Below are 24,532 nucleotides of genomic sequence, written 5' to 3' on the forward strand. Positions count from 1 at the left end.
CTCAACTGTTATGGGGAACTATTCAAAGCTTCATCATTTAAAATAATGTGACAGGTGAAATGGAGAACGCAATCTGCTTTAACTCCTAACGTATTGCACAAGTTTACTGCAGGTATTTACTTAATAAGTAGTTACAAATATTAAAATGTATTGATAAACTTCAAAGAAATTGTTTAAACGGTATTGACAGTATTGAAAAACCATCCCGTGGCTCTCTAAATACCCCGGTACACGGTATTCAGCCCAAGCCTAATTATTTTCATGTTTTATGATCAACTTTGGCTAATGAATTAATTTTCAATACAATTAGTTGATTCCCTACACTGTAAAAACAGAACGGCTCAAAACAGCATTATTGTGTAATGAAACTATGAAAAGTAATGCATCTAACCTGAGATCTGGTGTTTGGAGGGTGTTTGAATGTAAACCCTATGTAAGTGTTATGATACACGGAAAGTTTTTTAAAACAGAATAAAAGTACTCTGAAACACCCGAAGAGGATCTTCAATCTGAATATTGATGTTTTTAGGAGAGTGGTGTGAAAACACTTTTGGGGGTTTTCAGTGCATGTAAAAGGCAGCACCAAAACATAATTTTTTTCAGACTATCTCTGATACAATCAAATAGTTAAGAAATGCAAATGGTTTATAGACTACATATTGATTGATGATAAGAAACTATGGAGACTTTTTTAAATGGAATTTCACATTCATTTTTGTATTGCACAGATTAGAAACAGGAGGAGACAGAGAAAGGTTGAAAGTGGGAATTGGACCCCCGTCTTCTGGGGCAGTAAAATGGTACCTTTAATTGGGCATTTACACACTCAATCACACAGCCATGATAATCGGGTGAATTGAAATTGACTCAAATGAACAGCCAACATGTCCTTCGTAAAAATTCATGCAAGTCGTTTCAATGATTTGTTAATTTCATTTTACCATATATTTTTTTCCCAGCTGCATATGTTTTTCAAAATGTTGGCCTAAGTATACTTTATATGATGATGACCAAAGATAGAGAAAATTGAGTGATTTAACTCATTAGAAGTCTGTTTTTAATCTCCTTGCACTTCCTATCTTGCTCTGTTTTTAGAAGGTTTTGAGTAATACATTTTTAGACTTTATGCTTTTTTTTACACATTGTTGTATGCATGTTTGAAGAAAGAAAAGTATACATTCTATAATAGTATTAAGCAGCTTGTTGTGCCATGAGGTGTACGGACATCAAAACCCTCAAACAAAATTCTGTTCTATGATAAGACAACCCATTCCCACTTTTCCAATGTTTAATGGCAGAGGCAAATACAGCATTTTGCAATGCTTCCTGGAAAACCTCAAGTTACTACTGGTGGATTGGGCACTCATTGCTCAACAATGCCTGCCAATGATCAGATACATAAATCAATGAAAATACTGCAGAAGAAATTCTGCACTAGACAGGATGTGAAACACCATTATAGTGTTTAGAAGCTTTAATGAGAGGAAACAACACCAAAAGACAAGGTATCTAATTCTTGATTTAGAACTTAACATCACTAAACAGAACGTGAAACATCAAATCAATGTATGTTCAACCTCTTCTGATAGTGCCCTGGCAAGGTTTTGCACAACACATTCTTAAGTGGTGTTACAACACACCGTCTCATGTTTCAGAACATCTCGGGATGATGTGTTTCAATACTCCAGCAAAGTTAGTTAAGGTTTCATCTGCTTCAAGCTGGTGGTACCTGGGCAGTCCCAAAAAAGGCAGAAAAGCCAGTCTTATTCTTTCTCTACCCCAGCCCAGGATGAATTTAATGGGGACACGCCTGGACGGAGTAAGAGAAACTGAAGAGTCAGTGGGAAATGTCAAACCTTTCACAGGGTAGCATAGATGGGATTTTTCCTTTTTGTATCAGCCATCTCTGTGTCACACCCTGATCTGTTTCACACCCTGTCACACCCTGATCTGCTCCACCCCCCTCCAGGTGTCGCCCATCTTCCCCATTATCCCCTGTGTATTTATACCTGTGTTCTCTGTTTGTCCATTGCCAGTTCGTCTTGTTTGTCAAGTCAACCAGCATTTTTGTTCTCAGCTCCTGCTTTTCCCAGTCTCTCTTTTTCTCACCCTCCTGGTGTAACGGCTTTCTTCCAGGGGTGAAGGAGAGGACCAAAGTGCAGCGCGGTTAGTGTTCAACATGTTTAATTTGACGACAAGTGAACACTACAAACAACAAACAAAACAACAAACCGTGAAAACCGATACAGACCTATCTGGTGCAGAACACAAACACAGAGACAGGTAACAACCACCCACAACGAACACAGTGAAACAACCTACCTAAATATGACTCTTAATTAGAGGAACGCAAAACACCTGCCTCTAATTAAGAGCCATACCAGGCAACCCTAAACCAACATAGAAACACACAACATAGAATGCCCACCCAAAACTCACGCCCTGACCATCACACACATACAAAACAACAGAAAACAGGTCAGGAACGTGACAGAACCCCCCCCTCAAGGTGCGAACGCCGGGCGCACCAGCACAAAGTCCAGGGGAGGGTCTGGGTGGGCATCTGACCACGGTGGTGGCTCAGGCTCCGGACGCTGTCCCCACACCACCATAGTCACTCCCCGCTTCTGTATCCCCCTCCCAATGACCACCCTCCAACTAAAACCACCTAAATGAAGGGGCAGCACCGGGATAAGGGGCAGCACCGGGATAAGGGGCAGCACCGGGATAAGGGGCGGCAGGTCCTGGCTGAGGAACTCTGGCAGGTCCTGGCTGAGGGACTCTGGCAGGTCCTGGCTGAGGGACTCTGGCAGGTCCTGGCTGAGGGACTCTGGCAGGTCCGGGCTGAGGGACTCTGGCAGGTCCGGGCTGAGGGACTCTGGCAGGTCCGGGCTGACGGAAGGCTCTGGCTGATCCGGTCTGGCGGAAGGCTCTGGCTGATCCGGTCTGGCGGAAGGCTCTGGCTGATCCGGTCTGGCGGAAGGCTCTGGCTGATCCGGTCTGGCGGAAGGCTCTGGCTGATCCGGTCTGGCGGAAGGCTCTAGCGGCTCCTGTCTGGCGGACGGCTCTAGCGGCTCCTGTCTGGCGGACGGCTCTGTAGGCTCATGGCAGACGGGCGGCTTTGCAGGCTCATGGCAGACGGGTGGCTTTGCAGGCTCATGGCAGACGGACAGTTCAGACGGCGTAGGGCAGACGGGCAGTTCAGACGCCGCTGGGCAGACGGGCAGTTCAGGCGCCGCTGGGCAGACGGGCAGTTCAGGCGCCGCTGGGGAGACGGGCAGTTCAGGCGCCGCTGGGCAGACGGCAGACTCTGGCCGGCTGAGACGCACTGTAGGCCTGGTGCGTGGTACCGGAACTGGAGGTACCGGGCTAAGGACACGCACCTTCAGGCTAGTGCGGGGAACAACAACAGGGCACACTGGACTCTCGTGGCGCACTCTAGGCCTGGTGCGTGGTACCGGAACTGGAGGTACCGGGCTGAGGGCACGCACCTCAGGGCGAGTGCGGGGAGAAGGAACAGTGCGTACAGGGCTCTGGAGACGCACAGGAGGCTTGGTGCGTGGTGCCGGAACTGGAGGCACTGGGCTGGAGACACGCACCATAGGGAGAGTGCGTGGAGGAGGAACAGGGCTCTGGAGATGCACTGGAAGCCTGGTGCGTGGTGTAGGCACTGGTGGTACTGAGCTGGGGTGGGAAGGTGGCGCCGGATATACCGGACCGTGAAGGAGGACACGTGCTCTTGAGCACCGAGCCTCCCCAACCTTACCAGGTTGAATGGTCCCCGTAGCCCTGGCAGTGCGGCGAGGTGGAATAGCCCGCACTGGGCTATGCAGGCGAACCGGGGACACCACCTGTAAGGCTGGTGCCATGTACGCCGGCCCGAGGAGACGTACTGGAGACCAGATACGTTGGGCCGGCTTCATGGCACTCGGCTCGATGCCCAACCTAGCCCTCCCAGTGCGGCAAGGTGGAATAGCCCGCACTGGGCTAAGCACGCGTACTGGGGACACCGTGCGTTCTTCCGCATAACACGGTGTCTGCCCGTACTCCCGCTCTCCACGGTAATCACACACCTCAGGGCGAGTACCGTGTATGCTACGCCAAACCAACATCTCTCTCTCTTCGCTCTCCCCCAATATCACCAACAACTCATCAAATGTCTCATAATCTCCCATCCTTTCACCTTCCTCCAATCTGTCCAATAACTCCTCCACATTCTCCGACTCGTACCTCAATTTAGCCCACTGCTCCTTCTGGTAAGCACGGGGAACTGGCTCAAATCTCCCACTTGACCCAGCCATACCCCCCGTGTGCCCCCCCCAAGAATTTTTTTGGGGAGCCTCTCGGGCTTCCAGCCACTCTGCCTTGCTAGCTCCCGCTGCTGCTGCTGCTGCCGCCGTTGCCTGTTGCCACGCTGCTTGGTCCGGGTTTGGTGGGTGGTTCTGTAACGGCTTTCTTCCAGGGGTGAAGGAGAGGACCAAAGTGCAGCGCGGTTAGTGTTCAACATGTTTAATTTGACGACAAGTGAACACTACAAACAACAAACAAAACAACAAACCGTGAAAACCGATACAGACCTATCTGGTGCAGAACACAAACACAGAGACAGGTAACAACCACCCACAACGAACACAGTGAAACAACCTACCTAAATATGACTCTTAATTAGAGGAACGCAAAACACCTGCCTCTAATTAAGAGCCATACCAGGCAACCCTAAACCAACATAGAAACACACAACATAGAATGCCCACCCAAAACTCACGCCCTGACCATCACACACATACAAAACAACAGAAAACAGGTCAGGAACGTGACACCTGGTTGTTACCCTTGCCTGTCCTGACTCTGAGTCCGCCTGCCTGACCACTCCGCCTGCCCCTGAGCCTGCCTGCCGTCCGGTACTGTTGCCCCACCTCTGGTTTACTGACCCCTGCCTGCCTTGACCTGTCTATTGCCTGCCTCTGCTGGATTATAATAAACATTGTTACTTCGACAGTACATATACATTTTCTGGGGTTTACCAACTTATATCACCGCTTTATCCTGGGTTACATCACCCTGGCTTCCCCCTTGTCCGCACTCACCTCGCCCAAGGCTCCGTTCACGTGGTCTCCAGCTCCTGACCGGGCATTCCGGGACCTCAAACTTCACTTCACCACAGCTCCCATCTTGGTTCATCCGGACCCTTCCACTCAGTTTGTGGTGGAGGCCGATGCTTCTGATGTGTGAGTGGGGTTGTCCTGTCCCAGCGTTCTGCCCTGGACCTCAAGCTACATCCCTGCGCCGCCTTCTCCCACTGCCTCAATGCCATGGAAAACATACCAATACGTACGCTACGGTCACAAGACGCAGGCCTCCTAATTGTCCCTAGAATTTCTAAGCAAACAGCGGGAGGCAGGGCTTTCTCCTATAGATCTCCATTTTTATGGAACAGTCTGCCTACCCATGTGAGAGACGCAGACTCGGTCTCAACCTTTAAGTCTTTACTGAAGACTTATCTCTTCAGTAGGTCATATGGTTGAGTGTAGTCTGGCCCAGGAGTGTGAAGGTGAACGGAAAGGCTCTGGAGCAACGAACCGCCCTTGCTGTCTCTGCCAGGCCGGTTCCCCTCTCTCCACTGGGATTCTCTGCCTCTAACCCTGTTACAGGGGCTGAGTCACTGGCTTGCTGGTGCTCTTTCATGCCGTCCCTAGGAGGGGTGCGTCACTTGAGTGGGTTGAGTTACTGACGTGATCTTCCTGTCTGGGTTGGCGCCCCCCCCCTTGGTTTGTGCTGTGGTGGAGACCTTTGTGGGTTATACTCGGCCTTGTCTCCGGATTGTAATGTTGGTGGTTGAGGATTTCCCTCTAGTGGTGCGGGGGCTGTGCTTTGGCAAAGTGGGTGGGGTTATATCCTTCCTGTTTGGCCCTGTCCGGGGGTTTCTTCGGATGGGGCCACAGTGTCTCCTGACCGCTCCTGTCTCAGCCTCCAGTATTTATGCTGCAGTAGTTTATGTGTCGGGGGGCTAGGGTCAGTTGGTTACCTGGAGTACTTCTCCTGTCTTATCCAGTGTCCTGTGTGAATTTAAGTATGCTCTCTCTAATTCTTTCGTTCTCTCTTTCTCTCTGAGAACCTGAGCCCTAGGACCATATGTCAGGACTACCGGGCATGATGACACCTTGCTGTCCCCAGTCCGCCTGGCCTTGCTGCTATTCCAGTTTCAACTGTTCTGCCTGCGGTTACGGAACCCCTACCTGTCCCAGACCTGCTGTTTTCAACTCTTAATGATCGGCTATGAAAAGCCAACTGAGATTTATTCCTGATTATTATTTGACCATGCTTGTCATTTATGAACATTTTGAAAATCTTGGCGCTCTCTAATTTTCTCCTTCTCTCTTTCTTTCTCTCGGAGGACCTGAGCCCTAGGACCATACGTCGGGACTACCGGCCGTGGTGACTCCTTGCTGTCCCCAGTCCGCCTGGCCTTGCTGCTATTCCAGTTTCAACTGTTCTGCCTGCGGTTATGGAACCCCTACCTGTCCCAGACCTGCTGTTTTCAACTCTTAATGATCGGCTATGAAAAGCCAACTGAGATTTATTCCTGATTATTATTTGACCATGCTTGTCATTTATGAACATTTTGAAAATCTTGGCTCTCTCTAATTTTCTCCTTCTCTCTTTCTTTCTCTCGGAGGACCTGGGCCCTAGGACCATGCGTCGGGACTGCCGCCCGTGGTGACTCCTTGCTGTCCCCAGTCCGCCTGGCCTTGCTGCTATTCCAGTTTCAGCTGTTCTGCCTGCGGTTATGGAACCGCCACCTGTCCCAGACCTGTTGTTTTTCAACTCTTGATGATCGGCTATGAAAAGCCAACTGAAAATTATTCATGATTATTATTTGACCATGCTTGTCACTTATGAACATTTTTGAACATCTTGGCATAGTTCTGTTATAATCTCCACCCGGCACAGCCAGAAGAGGACTGGCCACCCCTCATAGCCTGGTTCCTCTCTAGGTTTCTTCCTAGGTTTTGGCCTTTCTAGGGAGTTTTTCCTAGCCACCGTGCTTCTACAGCTGCATTACTAGCTGTTTGGGGTTTTAGGCTGGGTGTCTGTACAGCACTTCGAGATATTAGCTGATGTACGAAGGGCTATATAAAATAAAATTGAATTGAATTGAATATACGATGTGGGGAATCGTGAGCTTCTCGTGGTGAAGATGGCATTGGAGGAATGGAGGCACTAGCTAAAGGGGGCGGAACATCCATTCATCGTGTGGACCGACCACAATAACCTGGAGTATCTCCGCATCGCCAAACGCCTCAACTCCAGGCAAGCCAGATGGGCCCTGCTGTTCACACGGTTAACCTTCTCCCTCTCGTACCGGCCGGGATCAAAGAATGTCAAGCCGAATGCACTGTTCTGCCGCTATAGCCCCACGGGTACCACCCCGGAGCCCGAGAACATCCTTCCCGCCTCGTGCCGGCACTAAACTGGGGTATAGGGAAACAGGTCCGGGAGGTGCAGCAGTCCCAGCCGAACCCTGGGGGGCCCTGATAATCGGATGTTTGTGCCTGACGCTGTCTGCCCTGTGGTCCTGGAGTGGGCCCATTCCTCCAGGCTTGCCTGCCATCCGGGTTCCCGTCGGACACTGGCCTTCGTGTGACAACGCTTTTGGTGGCCTACGATGGTTCCAGATGTCGCCGTGTTTGTCTCCGCCTGCACGGCCTATGCCAGAATAAGACACCTCTGCAAGCTCCGGGTGATCTTCTGCAACCACTGCCTGTCCCTCATCGTCCCTGGTCCAAAATATCCCTGCATTTCGTCACGGGTCTCCCCCCGTCTGAGGGCAACACTGCCATCCTGACTGTGGTCGACCGGTTTTCCAAGGCTGCTCACTTCATTCCTCTCAGTCTGCATCTGGGTCTTACCTAGATTCCTGATACTCTGCCTATCAGGATTATTGTTCACACATGATATACTGTACATATACAGTTGAAGTCGGAAGTTTACATACACTTAGGTTGGAGTCATTAAAACTCATTTTTCAACCACTCCACAAATTTCTTGTTAACAAACTATAGTTTGGCAAGTTGGTGAGGACATCTACTTTGTGCATGACACAAGTAATTTTCCAACAATTGTTTACAGACAGATTATTTCACTGGTGGGTCAGAAGTTTACATACACTAAGTTGACTGTGACTTTTAAACAGCTTTAAAATTCCAGAAAATGATGTCATGCTCTTTAGAAGCTTCTGATAGGCTAATTGACATAATTTGAGTCAATTGGAGGTGTACCTGTGGATGTATTTCAAGGCCTACCTTCAAACGCAGTGCATCTTTTCTTGACATCATGGGAAAATCAAAAGAAATTAGCCAAGACCTCTGATTTTTTTTTTAGACCTCCACAACAAGTCTGGTTCATTTCCAAATGCCTGAAGGTACCACACTCATCTGTACAAACAATAGTACGCAAGAATAAACACCATGGGACGACGCAGCCGTCATACCGCTCAGGAAGGAGACGCGTTCTGTCTCCTAGAGATGAACGTACTTTGGTGCGAAAAGTGCAAATCAATCAAAGAATAACAGTAAAAGACCTTGTGAAGATGCTGGAGGAAACTATATCTATATCTACAGTAAAACGAGTCCTATATCGACATAACCTGAAAGGCCGCTCAGAAAGGAAGAAGAAGCCATTGCTCCAAAACCGTCCGGAGAAAAAAAATTATCCCCATGTTGTGGGGGTGCTTTGCTGCAGGAGGGACTGGTGCACTTCACAAAATAGATGGCATCATGAGGTAGGAAAAGTATGTGGATATATTGAAGCAACATCTCAAGACATCAGTCAGGAAGTTAAGGCTTGGTCGCAAATGGGTCTTCCAAATGGACAATGGACCCCAAGCATACTTCCAAAGTTGTGGAAAAATGGCTTAAGGACAACACAGTCCAGGTATTGGAGTGGCCATCACAAAGCCATGACCTCAATCATATAGAGAATGTGTGGGCAGAACTGAAAAAGCGTGTGCGACTAAGGAGGCCTACAAACCTGACTCAGTTACACCAGTTCTGTCAGGAGGAATGGGCCAAAATGTAGAGGTCGACCGATTAATCGGAATGGCCGATTAATTAGGGCCGATTTCAAGTTTTCATAACAATCAGTAATTTGGATACCGATCATGGCCGATTACATTGCACTCCATGAGGAGACTGCGTGGTAGGCTGACTACCTGTTATGCGAGTGCAGCAAGGAGCCAAAGTAAGATGCTAGCTTGATGATATTACTAGTTTATCTAGCTTGTTCTGCGTTGCATATAATCGATGCGGTGCCTGTTAATTTATCATTGAATTATAGCCTACTTTGCCAAACGGGTGATTTAACAAGCGCATTCACAAAAAAAGCACTGTCTTTGCACCAATGTGTACCTAACCATAAACATCAATGCCTTTCTTAACATCTATACACAAGTATATATTTTTAAACCTGCATATTCAGTTAGTATTGCCTGCTAACATTAATTTATTTTAACTAGGGAAATTGTGTCACTTCTCTTGCGTTCTGTGCAACAGAGTCAGGGTATATTGCAGCAGTTTGGGCCGCCTGGCTCGTTGCGAACTGTGTGAAGACTATGGGTGATGATTTAACAAAGCGCATTAGCGAAAAAAGCACAATCCTTGCACGAATGTACCTAACCATAAACATCAATGCCTTTCTTAAAATCAATAAACGGAAGTATATTTTTTTAAACCTGCATATTTAGTTAAAAGAAATTCATGTTAGCAGACAATATTAACTAGGGAAATTGTGTGACTTCTCTTGCGTTCATTGCACGCAGAGTCAGGGTATATGCAACAGTTTGGGCCGCCTGGCTCGTTGCGAACTAATTTGCAAGAATTTTACGTAATTATGACATAACATTGAAGGTTGTGCAATGTAACAGCAATATTTAGACTTACGGATGCCATCCGTTAGATAAAATATGGAACGGTTCAGTATTTCACTGAAAGAATAAACGTTTTGTTTTCAAAATTATAGTTTCCAGATTTGACCATATTAATGACCTAAGGCTAGTATTTCTGTGTGTTATTATATTATAATTAAGTCTATGATTTGATAGAGCAGTCTGACTGAGCGGTGGCAGAAAGCAGCGAGCTCATAAGCATTCATTCAAACAGCACTTTCCTGCATTTGCCAGCAGCTCTTCGCAATGCTGCTGTTTATGACTTCAAGCCTATCAACTCCCGAGATTAGGCTGGCAATACTAAAGTACCTATTAGAACATCCAATAGTCAAAGGTAAATTAAATAGAAATGGTATAGAGAGAAATAGTCCTTTAATAACTACAACCTAAAACTTCTTACCTGGGAATATTGAAGATTCATGTTAAAAGGAACCACCAGCTTTCATATGTTCTCATGTTCTGAGCAAGGAACTTAAACGTTAGCTTTTTTACATGGCACATATTGCACTTTTACTTTCTTCTCCAACACTTTGTTTTGCATTATTTATACCAAATTGAACATGTTTCATTATTTATTTGAGACTAAATTGATTTTATTGATGTATTATATTAAGTTAAAATAAGTGTTCATTCAATATTGTTGTAATTGTCATTATTATTACAAATATATATATAAAAAGCGGCCGATTAATCGTTATTGGCTTTTTTTGGTCCTCTAATAATCGGTATCGGTATAGGCATTGAAAAATCATAATCAGTCGACCTCTACCAAAATTCACATAACTTATTGTGGGAAGCTAGTGGAAGGCTACCTGAAACGTTTGACCCAAGTTAAACAATTTAAAGGCAATGCTACCAAATACTAATTGAGTGCCTGTAAACTTCTGACCCACTGGGAATGTGATGAAAGAAATAAAAGCTGAAATCATTCTCTCTACTATTATTCTGACATTTCACATTCTTAAAATAGAGTGGTGATCTTAACTGACCTAAGAAAGGGCATTTTTACTAGGATTAAATGTCAGGAATTGTGAAAAACTGAGTTTAAATGTATTTGGCTAAGGTGTATGTAAACTTGAGACTTCAACTGTACATTTTCCTATCCAAATTCTTGCATTTAAGTTGTCCTGATCACACCCAAATTGGGTTTTTATTTGTGCTTCAGGGCAATCCAGGAATTCAGCTGGCTGTTCTAGATGCTCTCCTTCCCCATCTCACTTCACACACGGTGGGTCAAGAGTACAGCTTGCCAGACAAGTACATACATCTTAATCAGCTAACCTGTCAACTACTAAAAAAGGTTTATTCATCTGGTTTAAATGTTTGTTGCAGGACTATCAACAACTTCACCTAGGCAGTCCCAAAAAGACAGCGAAACCGCTCTCGTTCTTCCTCCTCTACCCATGTTGTAGTTGGTAAGAGACAATCGTTAAGTAATCAAAAGTGTAGTCCATTACAGACAGAAAAACAGACATATACAGACAGAAAAAGGTTAAGATAATGCTTGTGTTTCAGGACCATCCAACAGTTTGGCCAGGAGTCGACCCAGCAGACACAGCAGCTCTAGCCCCTCTCATTCTCCATCTACCCATGTTCGGGATGTAGTTGGTAAGAGACGATTGTTAAGTAATCAAAAGTGTAGTCCACCTACAGACAGAAAAAGGTTTAGATAATGCTTGTGTTTCAGGACCCTCCAACAGTTTGGCCATGAGTTGATCCAGCGGACACAGCAGCTGGAACTCTCCCTCTGCCATTTGGTGTACCTGTTTTGCTATCTGGACCAAACACAGATTGGGTGGGTCAAGAGTACAGCTTGGCTTACAAGTCCAGAAATCTCAATCAGGTAACCGGTCAAGTCCTTCAGAAGGTTTATTCATTGGTTTTGAATGTTGCAGAATCATCCAGGGCTTCTACTAGCCAGTCCCACCTCCAGAGCAGAGAGCACAGGCGTTCTCCATATCCATCCTGTTACTCTACTAGACAAGGTGAGAGCAGTTATGTAGTAACTAAAGAGCACACACAGACAACATGCACACGACGAGGACGCGCTCGCTTATCGGTGCTAGTTTACTTACAATGAGCAGAAATGATACACATCATGTTCCGTCTTGGTAACTGAAGATTAAAACGATCCTTAAAATATGTATTGTAGTGTGTATGTTTAAGAAATTCAAGTGCTATTTATTTTTGCTTTTTACCTCTGGGTTGACACTGAGTTGGCTTTGAATTTTGCAGATTCATCCAGGGCTTCTACTTGCCAGTCCCAAAGGCACCTATTTTGTGGAACGACAAAAATTAACTACAAAATTGAAACTTGTGTTAAAGTTAAACACTGAACCCATTAGAATATAGAATATTATTGAAACGTTGAACTATATGTATTATTGCAAGTCAAATTTCACTTTTATTTGCAAATCAACTTGTCTGTCAGGATCCTCTTGCATGAGACAACCCCATATTTCCAGTGTCAACAAAATGTTCTCATTTCAGAAGTGTGTCCAAACTAAATTGGTGGAGATATTGGAGGAGGTGAAATGTGTTGGGAGAGCAGAGCCCCAAGACTCTTTGAGTTCCATGTCAAGAGAATGGAGACGGAGCAAGACTTTGAGCAACTAGAGAAGCAGCTACAAATTGTGGATGTACAAAATCTGACGGTGAAAATGAATTTATTTTCACATTTCATTTACACTGTAGATTTAGTCAGCATTTTTCACACTACCTAAAGCGATACAATTAGTTAATTCCACTCTTACAAGCAATGCCTGTAGAATTGTATGTATTTATTAGTCATACTGAGACAGTGCATTACTGCATAACTTCCGGTGTTTCAAACAAAGTCTCTTGACACAGATTGCAAGGTTAAGCAAAATTGGTGGTAAGGACAAAGGACTGGGCCAACAAGGTCATGGACAGGTATGTCATATCTCTAGAATGGATCCAATAAGAAAGACATTTTAAAGGTATCATTAGTGATACAAACTGTCTGCAACAAAGACAGTAAACCCAAGAGCCTTATCTCCTCAGCAGTTTGAAAGTGTTCAATTCACATACTACATCCTATGTGTGCTTGACTTTCAGGCTCTTTACCAATGGCCTGATGTCCTTGTTCAACTTCAACAGCCATCACGCAAAGTGGGGATTAGGAAACACAACTGTGTACTCTGTTGTCAACGGTACATACAAACATGTCATTATTCTGTAGTATATTTTGTATTAATAACTGGGTGGTTTGAGCCCTGAAAGCTGATTGGCTAACAGCCATGGTATATTTAAGCAATAATACATGAGAGTCCATGTGTTATGATGACATTTTTTATCATGGCTGTGAGTGTCATAGCCATAAAAGCAAAGTCCTCTGGGTTTTCTGTTACCGTAACCAGACAATACATGGCTACAGTCTGTAAACAGACACGCTGAGTTGCGTTGTGCATAAGAAAAGACTTTACTACACCCATTGCTTAAAGGGTCACTAAGGTCACACAATCAAAATGACCTGCTATGTCTGTTTTAATAGGCTAGATTGTTATTTTGTCTTCTAAACCAATTATTCATTTGCATGGTGGTAATTTGTGTGGTCCCTTTTTGAAAAGAATGGTTTTAGGAGCTTGGCAATTTTGAATGAGGTGATCATGTGACCTTAATGGCCTTTTAACCTATTGGCGCTAAAGTTCTAAAAATGTATAATGGTCCACCCAGCGTGACATTTTCTCAAATTCTTTTAATTTTTATTTTGCTATGCTGTAGCCCTAAATGCTTAAATGTATAACGGTCGGCCCAACGTGATATTTTCTCAAATTCTGTTAAAACATTTTTTTGCTATGATGTAGCCCTAATAAATGCTTTACCAATTTCTTTTTTTTCGTTAGAGCAGATTCTCTAGTATGTCATTATGCTGGTTTTGTTTAGCTTTCTGGCCTGTTATCAATTAGACCATATTATTACTTCAATTCATCACACAGCCTACTAGTCATGAATTTAAATGCAGTCAAGCATTCTCTTGAATAATTAGCCTACAGTATACAATGTCCTAAATAATAATAATAATAAAGCCTTTATCATTTTTTTCATTAGTACAGATCAACTCTCTGGTACACCTATACATTATTTTGTGTTGTTTTCACTGTTCCAAGCAATCAGAAAAAAAGATATAGTAGCCTACAGTACTTGTTTGACTCATGCACGCAGCGCTGGCTCCTTCCTCTTTCTATGAGCTCAAGTCAAATGTCTTCCATACATCTGACATTTCCTTTGTCTCCTGAGCAACCAGTCGGCGAAACATTCCCCCGTTTCAAGTTGAATTTTTTACTTGCGATCTCCGCATACTGACAAATATATTAGGCTACAGTGTTCAGAGTTTACCAATGAATGTGATTATAATGGTCTATTAGGGAGGAGCGAAAGAGACAACTTGCGCCATTCAAACAGGCCCTCGTCTTTTCTACACTGTGTGCAAGTTTGAGCCCGGCCCTAATCAATTGTCAGCCCGAGAAGGACAACTTTAACCAAACTTATCTTGTAAATTGCTTTTTGTCTTTGATAGACATGGAAAATCAAACACGTTTATCCACATTAACCCACAAATTATTCTGAATAAATGTAATACATTATCATTATTACTGCACAACACAAAATATCCACCATTGGTTATTGATAAACCGGTGGTTTGAGGCCTGAACGCGGATTTAAGTGCCGTGGGGAATCTGTAAGATGCTCCATACCCATTAGTCTTTTCTATAACTTACTGTGTTTATTTTGGTCTTACAGCTGCAGTCAAGAAATGGAACAGTAAGGCCACTGACCATGATGTTCAGAGAGCTGTGGTAGACTACCTCAAGCATGCTCCTGGTAGAGCCGGGGGCGGTGGTTTTCACGTCACCAACACACAGGGCCGTTGCTAACGCAACAAAATATATCTATAATTGGTGATGGATAATTATTCAATGAATATAATTAATTACATTCATTTGAACTTCACTGCATTTTGTCTGTTATAGCTGCACTAGATAGTGTTCTTTGACTGAATGTTTTGGGAAAATACTGGAGTAATGTAATGAGTAGTGTGATTGTTAATAAAAAAAAGTAACAGACCATGTTTTGGTTGCTGCATCCATGTGTATAGGCTACAAGTAAATACTTTTCAACGACATGAAAGACGTATTTTCGACAACATGAAAAATATGAAAAATATGTATTTTCAACCAAAACCGAACGTACATTAGCCGCCGGGCATAGTCGTCTTTTCAACGTCTTTTTAACGACAGTTTGCTGGGTGGGTGGGTGGGACGTGCAAATTCACAAGCATCATGCTCTCTTCCTCCGCGCAAAGAAATTCGACTGCAACCAGAGACCTGTATATAATGTACAGATGCTCATGTCTCTGCCCTGACAATGGGGGTCGTTTTCCTAAAGGCGGGAGGCAGCCGACAAGCTTAGGCCCAAGATAAGCCCGTAGAGACGCCTTGGGTTTATTTTGGACAGATTTGGGCGAGAGGGAAACCTCTCGCTTTGCCTCCTCTCTGCAGTGCTTCCCTGTCATCGCTCACTTTGTAACTGACAGGCGCCTATGCTATCACTAGATCCCTACAAGATGCATATCGTTCATTCTAGCAGTAGAGGGCTCGACGGACTAGTGAATTGAAACTTTTAAATTAAATGTAGCCTTGTTAATATAAAGTGGAAAATGTTAATATAAAGTGGAAAATGTATCTGGCTGATAATGAGTCTGTAATCGGCTGATTCGACAACAGCCAGCGCTAATAGAAAACACTGCTACAGTAAGCCATTGACCCGTCTAAAATGTTTTGATGTGGGTATTCTACTCAGATTATGTCCTGGATCACTGTATTGACCCAGGGGTGTGCTTATCCTTAGGCCTACTGATGGTAGATATACTTGATCTGGTGTCTGCAAAACTCAGACAGGCAGCGACATGAAGGGGAGATTCAGTGATGACACATTGTCTACTAGCGTGTTCAAAAGACAAAAGGAAAACAAAGTAGCCAGTGATTGCATTGGAAATGGCAACTTTCACACTTCCATCGAGACACAGCTGATATGGGATCATGCAAAACAACAGAGGTGCTTCAGGGAATTATGGTCATGTGATGAGTAAGCTGAGATGTCCTGGAGAGGTCCCAGAGAGAAATGCTGAGCTTCAACCCAGGTTTTTTACCCAAAAAGTAATTGAGACTAATAACTGCCAATAGAAGCGTAGTCCTTTTAGGAAGGAATGGATAGGGCTGGGGGCATTAGTAGAGAGGAGAACCATTTGATTTGATTCCAGAGACTTATGTGTGCAATATTAAGAGTTGATGCTGCAGTTTAATCTATGTGTTCAATCTCAGCAAAACCTCTCCATGACCAGCTAGATTTCGCTCTCTCTCACTCTCTCGCTCACTCTGTTGGGAAACGTAGGGATTTTGAGCTGGTCGACATGTACATGAACAGCCCTATTCCCACTACGAGATATAATGGAGAGTCTGAAGAGCGGTGTGGCGAAAGAGAATTCTACTTTTCGATTCACATTACATCCTTGCCTTACCTTTTGTTGAGAATGGCAATGTGATAATTGAGCGTAAATATCACAGTAGCTACTAGCTAGTAACCCCAAACTATTCAATAATTACAGAACTTTTCTTCTAAAACATATTAGACTATTGAATAATGCAACCAAACCATATTACACTCTTGAATAATGCAACAATTCACAAGCATGTATGTGCAGATAATTAAAGGGTTTATTGTAGGCTACACTCAATACATTTGAGCTTCAAGACAAAAGCACAGAGATACTATAAATGAACAATTAACCCTCTAATACGAATATGAAAGTAAAGTAGGCCTACGGTACAACAAACCAGGCTTCATTTTTTGTATCAATATTGTGCAAATCATTACATGTGGTAAAAGCAAATTGCAACTGAAAACGTGGGTAATTTTTACCCACAGCCATGAGGCTTTTTAATGAGTATGATGGATTAACTGCCTTATGAGGTCTTTCTATTGGAAAATGTTGTTTCCTGTTTTCCCCAGTGTAGGATAGAAAACAGCACTTGAATCAGACTATTATTTTAGGGATACTATGGTTGGTGCATGTGGCTTTGTCTTAATGTGTATTTTGTTTTGTTATTTAAAAATAAATAATGTGTTGGTCATAGTTGCGTGTTCTGTCATTGTAAATCATTGATGATGCATGCTGTGATAAAACTATTTTCCAAATTGGGATTAATAATATAATACTCTACTCTACTCTATAAGTGAATTCACCATGACGAGCAGTTTTATATGGAGGCCCATACCCGCCACCAAAAATGATTTGTCAACATGCACGATTAGTCTGTGTTTCAGTCTGATCAACTGTAGCCTACTGATAACAACCAAAGCTGCAGGTAGCCTAGAGAAACCTATGCGCTCTGATCCCATCTACGCCTGGCCAGGAAAATGTCAAGTAATGCACAGTGCATTCGGAAAGTATTCAGACCTCTTTCCCTTTTCCACATTTTGTTACTTTACCTTATTATAAAATGTATCAAATAGAGTTTTCACTCATTAACCTACGCACAATAGCCCATAATGACAAAGCAAAAACTGGTTTACAGAAATGTTTGCATTTCTTATTTACGTAAGTATTCAGACCCTTTGCTATGAGACTCAAAATTGAGCTCAGGTGCATCCTGTTTCCATTGATCATCCTTGAGATGTTTCTACAACTTGATTGGAGTCCACCTGTGGTAAATTCAATTGATTGGACATGATTTGGAAAGAAACACACCTGTCTATATAAGGTCCCACAGTTGTCAGAGCAAAACCCAAGCCATGAGGTTGAAGGAAAGCTCTGAGGCAGGACTTGTGTCGAGGCACAGATCTGGGGAAGGGTACCAAAACATTTCTGCAGCATTGAAGGTCCCCAAGAACACAGTGGCCTCCATCATTCTTAAATGGAAGAAGTTTGGAACCACCAAGACTTTTCCTAGAGCTGGCTGCCCGGCCAAACTGAGCAATCATGGAGAGAACAGTCTTGGTCAGGGAGGTGACCAAGAACCCGATCGTCACTCTGACAGAGCTCTAGAGTTCCTCTGTGGAGATGGGAGAACCTTCCAGAAGGGCAACCATCTCTGCAGCACTTCACCAATCAGGCCTTTATGGTAGAGTGGCCAGATGGAAGCCACTCTTCAGTAAAAGGCACATGACAGCCCGCTTGGACTTTGCCAAAGGGCACCTAAAGGACTATCAGATCATGAAAAACAAGATTCTCTGGTCTGATGAAACCAAGATTGAACTCTTTGGCCTGAATACCAAGCGTCACGTCTGGAGGAAACCTGGCACCATCCCTACGGTGAAGCATGGTAGAGGCAGCATCATGCTGTGGGATGTTTTTCAGAGACCTGAAAATAGCTGTGCAGTGACACTCCCCATCTAACCTGATATGGCTTGAGAGGATCTGCAGAGAAGAATGGGAGAAACTCCCCAAATACAGGTGTGCCAAGCTTGTAGTGTCATACCCAAGAAGACTCAATGCTGTAATCGCTGCTGAATGTGCTTCAACAAAATACTGAGTAAAGGGCCTGACTAGTTATGTGATATTTAAATGTTGTATTTTTTTTAAATAAATTTGCACATAAAAAATATAACCTGTTTTTGCTTTGTCATTAAGGGGTATTGTGTGTAGATTGATGAGGAAAAATACAAATAATCAATTTTAGAATAAGGCTTTGATGTAACAAAATGTGGAAAAAGTCAAGGGGTCTGAATACTTTCCAAATGCACAGTATTTATAGCCTAAAATAGGCCCATTTATTTGTGTTCTGAGAAAATGTGAATGTGATCAAATTGGGTTTATATTCACACTTCGGGTGGTCCTTTTAATAATATTGCAGATGCAAAGGCCTACACAATGGAACCCTGCATACAGCAAGCTCAGCCCTGTTAGTTTTTGTCCAATCACAGTTGTTGTCTCTGTCTGTGTAAAGGGTTATGTTTCCATCCTCCCTAGGGCCAGGAGTTTTTCCAGGAGTTTTTTTTTTAAACCATATGACCTGATTAGACAAATAATCTGGTCCCATCATAGCCCATATAAAACCGTTGATTTATTACGATGTCATACGCTACAACTAGGGTCCAGAGTTGGTTAGGTTAGCCTAGTACAAGATCAAGAAAAACTCTGGGCCCCAGGCAAACAATTTCACCCACACCACTCTTGGGCCTGTGGTGCCACCTCTGAATTCACCACACAATTTTCCCAATGACAAAAACATATCCCATTTTTCATATCCTATATCTACATTTGACATGTTTCTGGTGATGGGGATGGCCATTCATAGTTTTACTTGTCTCAGTGCAGCTGGCAGCTGCTGCAACAACTTCAGACTGTGACAGTCTGTTACTGCAATTTCAGGTAAAAACTCAATAAAACAAGTCTCAAATATAACGAAAATGTCTATACAATTCAGCTTTTCAAAAATATTTCTCTGCTATTACCATTTATACTGTAGGAGTGTTGGCTCAGCGTTGCAATTCTGTTTACACTGCTATGCTTCAAGGGGGCAACTGTCTGCGAGGGTTGTGCACTACCTCCGGAGGTAGCGGTCAAGATGTACTGTAGCAAATACGCAAGTTTACATTTGAGATTTTTTACGAAAAGTGTCGTAAGTGTGAAAAGGCTCTTAAGTGGATAGAAAGGCATCAGCATGTGGTTGAACAAAATGAGAACAGAGAAGAAAATGGTTTACTTGGCACTCACAGTCAACGGAAAGCCTAGCAGTATCCGACAAGACAATTGAGGATAAGTGAGACTTGTTTGGCTCTCACTTTGAGAAATGACAGTCTACAACAGTGTTATCTCTGAAAGTGTCAAAGCTTCAAACCGAATAGTCAGTTGTAGGCCTATTGTGGTCTCATGATACAGCTGATACAGTCCCAGGGTTGGCTGTTTCTATTGTAGAGATTAAACAAATGCTTAAGCCATCTGGATCAATAACTTTCAGCAGTTCAATGATAATCATTTATCTCCCTTTTTTAGATCAATATGGCATGGTATTACAATTTAGCTCAGATAGGTAGAGTCACATATTATATGAAACCTTTTACAGATGGATTTTTTTTTTTTTTAAACGTAAGGCAGAATGAGACATAATGTATGTCTTTGACAGTTAGTTAGTGTATATTTTGTTCCAATGCTAAAACAGAGTTGGCTGGTCTCAATTGGCTGGTTCTGGAGATGGTGTGTATACCTACACTGTGTAGTAGGTTGGCCAGATATTGGTCCCATGATGTAAAGTTGTAAAATTGGGGTTATGCCTATTGTATCAATTGAGGAGATATAGCCATGTGATGCAGTACTTTTCCAAACCTTTAAACTTTTACACAATCAAGCTGATCATCATAATGTGTCTTCTATGGCCTTTTGCAGAAAGGAGCAGTCTGACCGGGTTCAAAGGTAAGCTGTCCAGTCATCCAAATATTACGTTGGCTAATCTCCTTGACTACATTCCACGGGGTATCAAATGCATTGACCTGCGTGCGTGGTCCTTTATAACTATCCTACAATCCTAATTTAGTCCAGCTGTAGGGAACATGTGCCAAAGGACAGCCCGGCGTAAATCATGTGCTCACAGATCTGAGAGAAAGGGAAGGAGGGAGAGAGAGGTTTTGAGCACAAATATGCCTATCCCTGATCGTCACAGCAAACGACTGGGCGCACGCCTCTAATGTACAGCACTCGACCCCTCAACGGGTACCCGCTTCAATAATAGGCTATAAGAGTAACACCGGATTTTGATACAAGAACAGGCAGGTAGTCCATACCAACAATATTACATTCCTTTTCTCCAATGTTGGTATAACAAATTGTTGGCAGATGAGCAGGTGTTTTTGCATTGCAGAGTGATGATGGATCTAGCCTAATGCATTTTACCTAATAGTCAACGGGAGTACTCATGATGGCACAACCCAGCAGCGCACCACCACAACCAGCGCTCGCTGATGCGCACACTTACCCCAATTTTGATCAAACTCGAAATAACGTGATACTATAGCCCTGAGCCTCACATGATAAAGAGAAGTCAATACTGTTCCTATCTACTACGCAGGACATATCCACTCACATTAACAGTATAATAGCTGTAATAGTTCTGGAACAGCCATTGCGCCATGGCCAGTGCATGTGTTGATGTTACTGTGGTGATTATTCATGCACGCGTAGCACTGTCTCGTTATAACAGTTCAACAGTAGTGGTAGCCTAATACTACACTATCACTTTCCATTCATAATTTAACGAAATACACCGCAATTTCCCCCGATGCAAAATTGGGCAAACGTCAGCCCTGAGCCTGAACCTGTTAAAGAAATATGTCGAATAATTTATAATATAGATATAGATCTTTTTTTACGAAATCATTCTCACACAACCTCTGTCCTGGTGATCATACGTTCAGTTGACCCTTTCTAATTGAAATCAGTTTTTAAACACTTGCATAATTCAATACTGCACTTAATAAAATACACCACAAACACAATTTGGCCTCAATATAGGCTACCGATTTATAGGCTGTCCCATATCTATTCCGAGGGACATTCACAGACCACAACTGATGAGATCCGAGTTTAGGGCAAATTCTGCCCGTAAATGTCTTCGTTCTCAGATGAATCATATCAATAGATCCTATATCAATTGGCCTATCAATTGATCCAACCATCAACGGCACACATAATTCGTAACGTTTTCATTCATTTCAACATTTTCAGCAACATTTTACAACTTCGTTACCAAATCTCCCTCCCTCCGTTCTCATCCAACGCACAAGCCCTTTTCTCCGTCTCACAACGGACCCATCAAGAATATAAATGACTAAAAACGTACCTGATATACAGATGATGAAATTGGCGTGAAGAATAATAAATAGTTCCCATATAATATCCATTCTCTGTCTTCATGCCAGGTGCATTACGCTCGGTAAAAACAGGGGTAGCCTATCAGTTGCCGATGTCGAGTCCTCCCAGTCTGTAACCCGCTGCACACCTTCCAAGAGGTATTTTCCACGCCAGACTCATAGCAAGATCTATCTCCAAGTCATGACGCCACACTCTCCCACAAAACAACAATCCCAGATGACAGAACCACTGAACTTTAGACCCAAATATAGAACCAACGGTAGAATCCTGGAAGCAAAAGTCAGTTGGTAGGCTATTCATACAGTAGTAGAGTTCCTATGTGCCCCGCCAAGACCGTCCATAAATGTACTTCTTCCTTGCGTCAGTTGCGATTTGAAAAGATGAGTTTCAGTCATTCCGTGTAAACACAACCATGGTCGAAGTATCTTCCTCGTTTTCCTGGAACGAGAGACAGTTAAACTTAGTTATAGATTAGACAGAGGAATAACCTAGCTTAAAAATATCTGCTTAACTCCATAACTATGAATGGTAAAACTCCGTCGGGGGGGGGGGGGGGGGGGTTTAACTGCCATTGACAGCGTATGGACAGGAGAGCAGGGGAGACTGGGCGTTCATCTGCAAGGGGGCGTGCTTCGCTCATATTCACTGTTCAACCGGAGGATACAGAACGTGCCAAGCGCGCTATCGCGCATCTCACGCGTTCATGAAAACTTTACGAACCCCTCATAATCTATTAGAATGTTTGATAACATCTTCAAGAATATAATCACTAATACTTCACACAACAATCCCTGCACTACGATCAAGCTTGAGCCATCAGCACACAGAGGCACCCCCCCTTATCAGCGCAGCCCGGTGCCCACTCACAGGTCCCGCCAAGCAACACACTGACGCAGTTCACAATACCTGCACTGTAGCTGTGAAAATAACCATCTACAGGCTAAACTTAGCCTACATCCTATACACAAATACCAAGAGTGAGGGATACCTACCGTTCTTGAGAAAAATGTAAAATCAAAATACTGTTATCCTAATGTAAAATAAAGAATCTGACTGATGCTATCGAGTCCCCAAAAACTTCCACACGGAGTTTAAAAGTGAGTATAATTGTTGATTTTGTCCTTTTTTATCCCGAGGTGAAAAATTGTGACGGTAGTCTTCTGGCACGCGAGTACCAGGCTATGCCACGAGCCCAGGGAGAGAGCTTCCAGATTAGCGGACGTCAGAAAATGATGCGCAGGCACGTGTGGTGCTCCATGCGCGCGCACGCGGGCACAGGTGGATGGGAGACTGTGGCCCAGCCCTCGTGGTAAGGGCAGAAGCTGGTTTGAGAGAGCGAGAGAGAGCGGGGGGCAATAGCATTGCTACCTGTGTCATTATCATTATTTAAATATTGTTCTCAATTAATGCACCACACAACCAATAAACAAAGCATACCGACTTCAGGCACTTAAATATCATGGTTTGCGGTTTTAACGCCACAATAAATGTACTACGTCAATCTCGACAAACGGAAAATACATCCCCTCCTACTTTGTAGGCCTACCCAGTATTGAAGGCTTGACTTGACAATCTCTGAATGTCATTAAACTTTTGGGTGTTTTGTAACACTTGTGGAATAAAGTCTGTGGGTAAATATGTAGTGCATATAAAAATAACTTTGGCAGTTAAATTCCCATGTACCGAATACAAAATAGAAGTTCAATTTATTTCCATCACATTTTAAACTCTAGGCTTACTGATGGTTTGTTCACATATTTTTTTTGCATAAGTATAGCAAATGTACCCACTCTGGTATTGGCATGTGCACTCTAGACAACAGCTCGCAGATACAATGTGGGTGCAGCCAGCATGATGAGATAATTATGGACAAAAGTGTGAGATTAGTGTAATCATCATGTCATATTTACTGAAAAGAGCATCAAGCTCATTACCGTGCAGTTTCACCACCCGGTGAAGTTCATCATCATTTATTTATCTGTAACCTAATAAACTGCATGCTTTCCCATGATGTAGTGACATTTTTTATCCGACATGTACTTTACTTGCATGAAAAGGTTGCATGGAAACCTGGTTAATGTCAAGACATTTTGAGGATAATGGAATTACGTTTTGGACAAACGTGCGCATGCCTAAAGGATACTTTTAAAGTAGCCTAATCATATTAAGACATTGTGACTCGTTGTGTTTATGCCACATATAAAAGGTAACACATTTTAAAAGTTATAGGACAAATATTTAGGCTATATTGAATCGTTAGGTTCTAGGTAGGCGAAGAATAGCCGCTCAGATTGGAGAGGAGGCAGAGCGCACTTTAAGCTTTCCTGAATAACTGTGGCTGCCGCGAACATAATGTGGCCGCATTATTATAGGAGGAATTGGGAGAATGATGATCTGCAACAGACAGTGCATCTTGGTATCAGAAGTAAAAATACAGCCAGACTGGCCTGATACTGTGCCTTTCTAGACCGTATAAACTGTCAAGAGTAGACCCACAACTGAGCCAAATGGAATTAAACATTAAAATCACAGGAATTTTGCACCTTTATTCAAAAGACAGAGGGCAGGATAGACAGTTAGACTGGTAGACTATATTGACCTGTGGTCTGTGGAGGCTCCTCAGACGAGGAAGGGGAGGACCATCCTCCTCAGTGAATTTCATAAAAATAAAAACAGTGAAACACTACAAAAGTTATCCT

The 24,532-nt window shown here is 43.4% G+C and overlaps 1 protein-coding gene across 1 annotated transcript in view; it reads right to left on the bottom strand.

Moving 5' to 3' along the window:
* The window catches only part of LOC139580836 (carbonic anhydrase-related protein 10-like), a gene marked incomplete in the record, with an annotated part of 315,977 nt that extends 292,921 nt beyond the window's left edge, over window positions 1–23,056 (bottom strand). Inside the window, 2 exon segments of the mRNA XM_071409901.1 lie at window positions 21,802–22,271; window positions 22,826–23,056. Coding sequence (XP_071266002.1) covers window positions 21,802–21,862 — 61 coding nt within the window.
* Window positions 23,057–24,532: the final 1,476 nt, after the last annotated feature.

This window comes from Salvelinus alpinus, chromosome 7 (genome assembly GCF_045679555.1).
Source record: "Salvelinus alpinus chromosome 7, SLU_Salpinus.1, whole genome shotgun sequence".
Classification (NCBI taxonomy): Eukaryota; Metazoa; Chordata; class Actinopteri; order Salmoniformes; family Salmonidae; genus Salvelinus; species Salvelinus alpinus.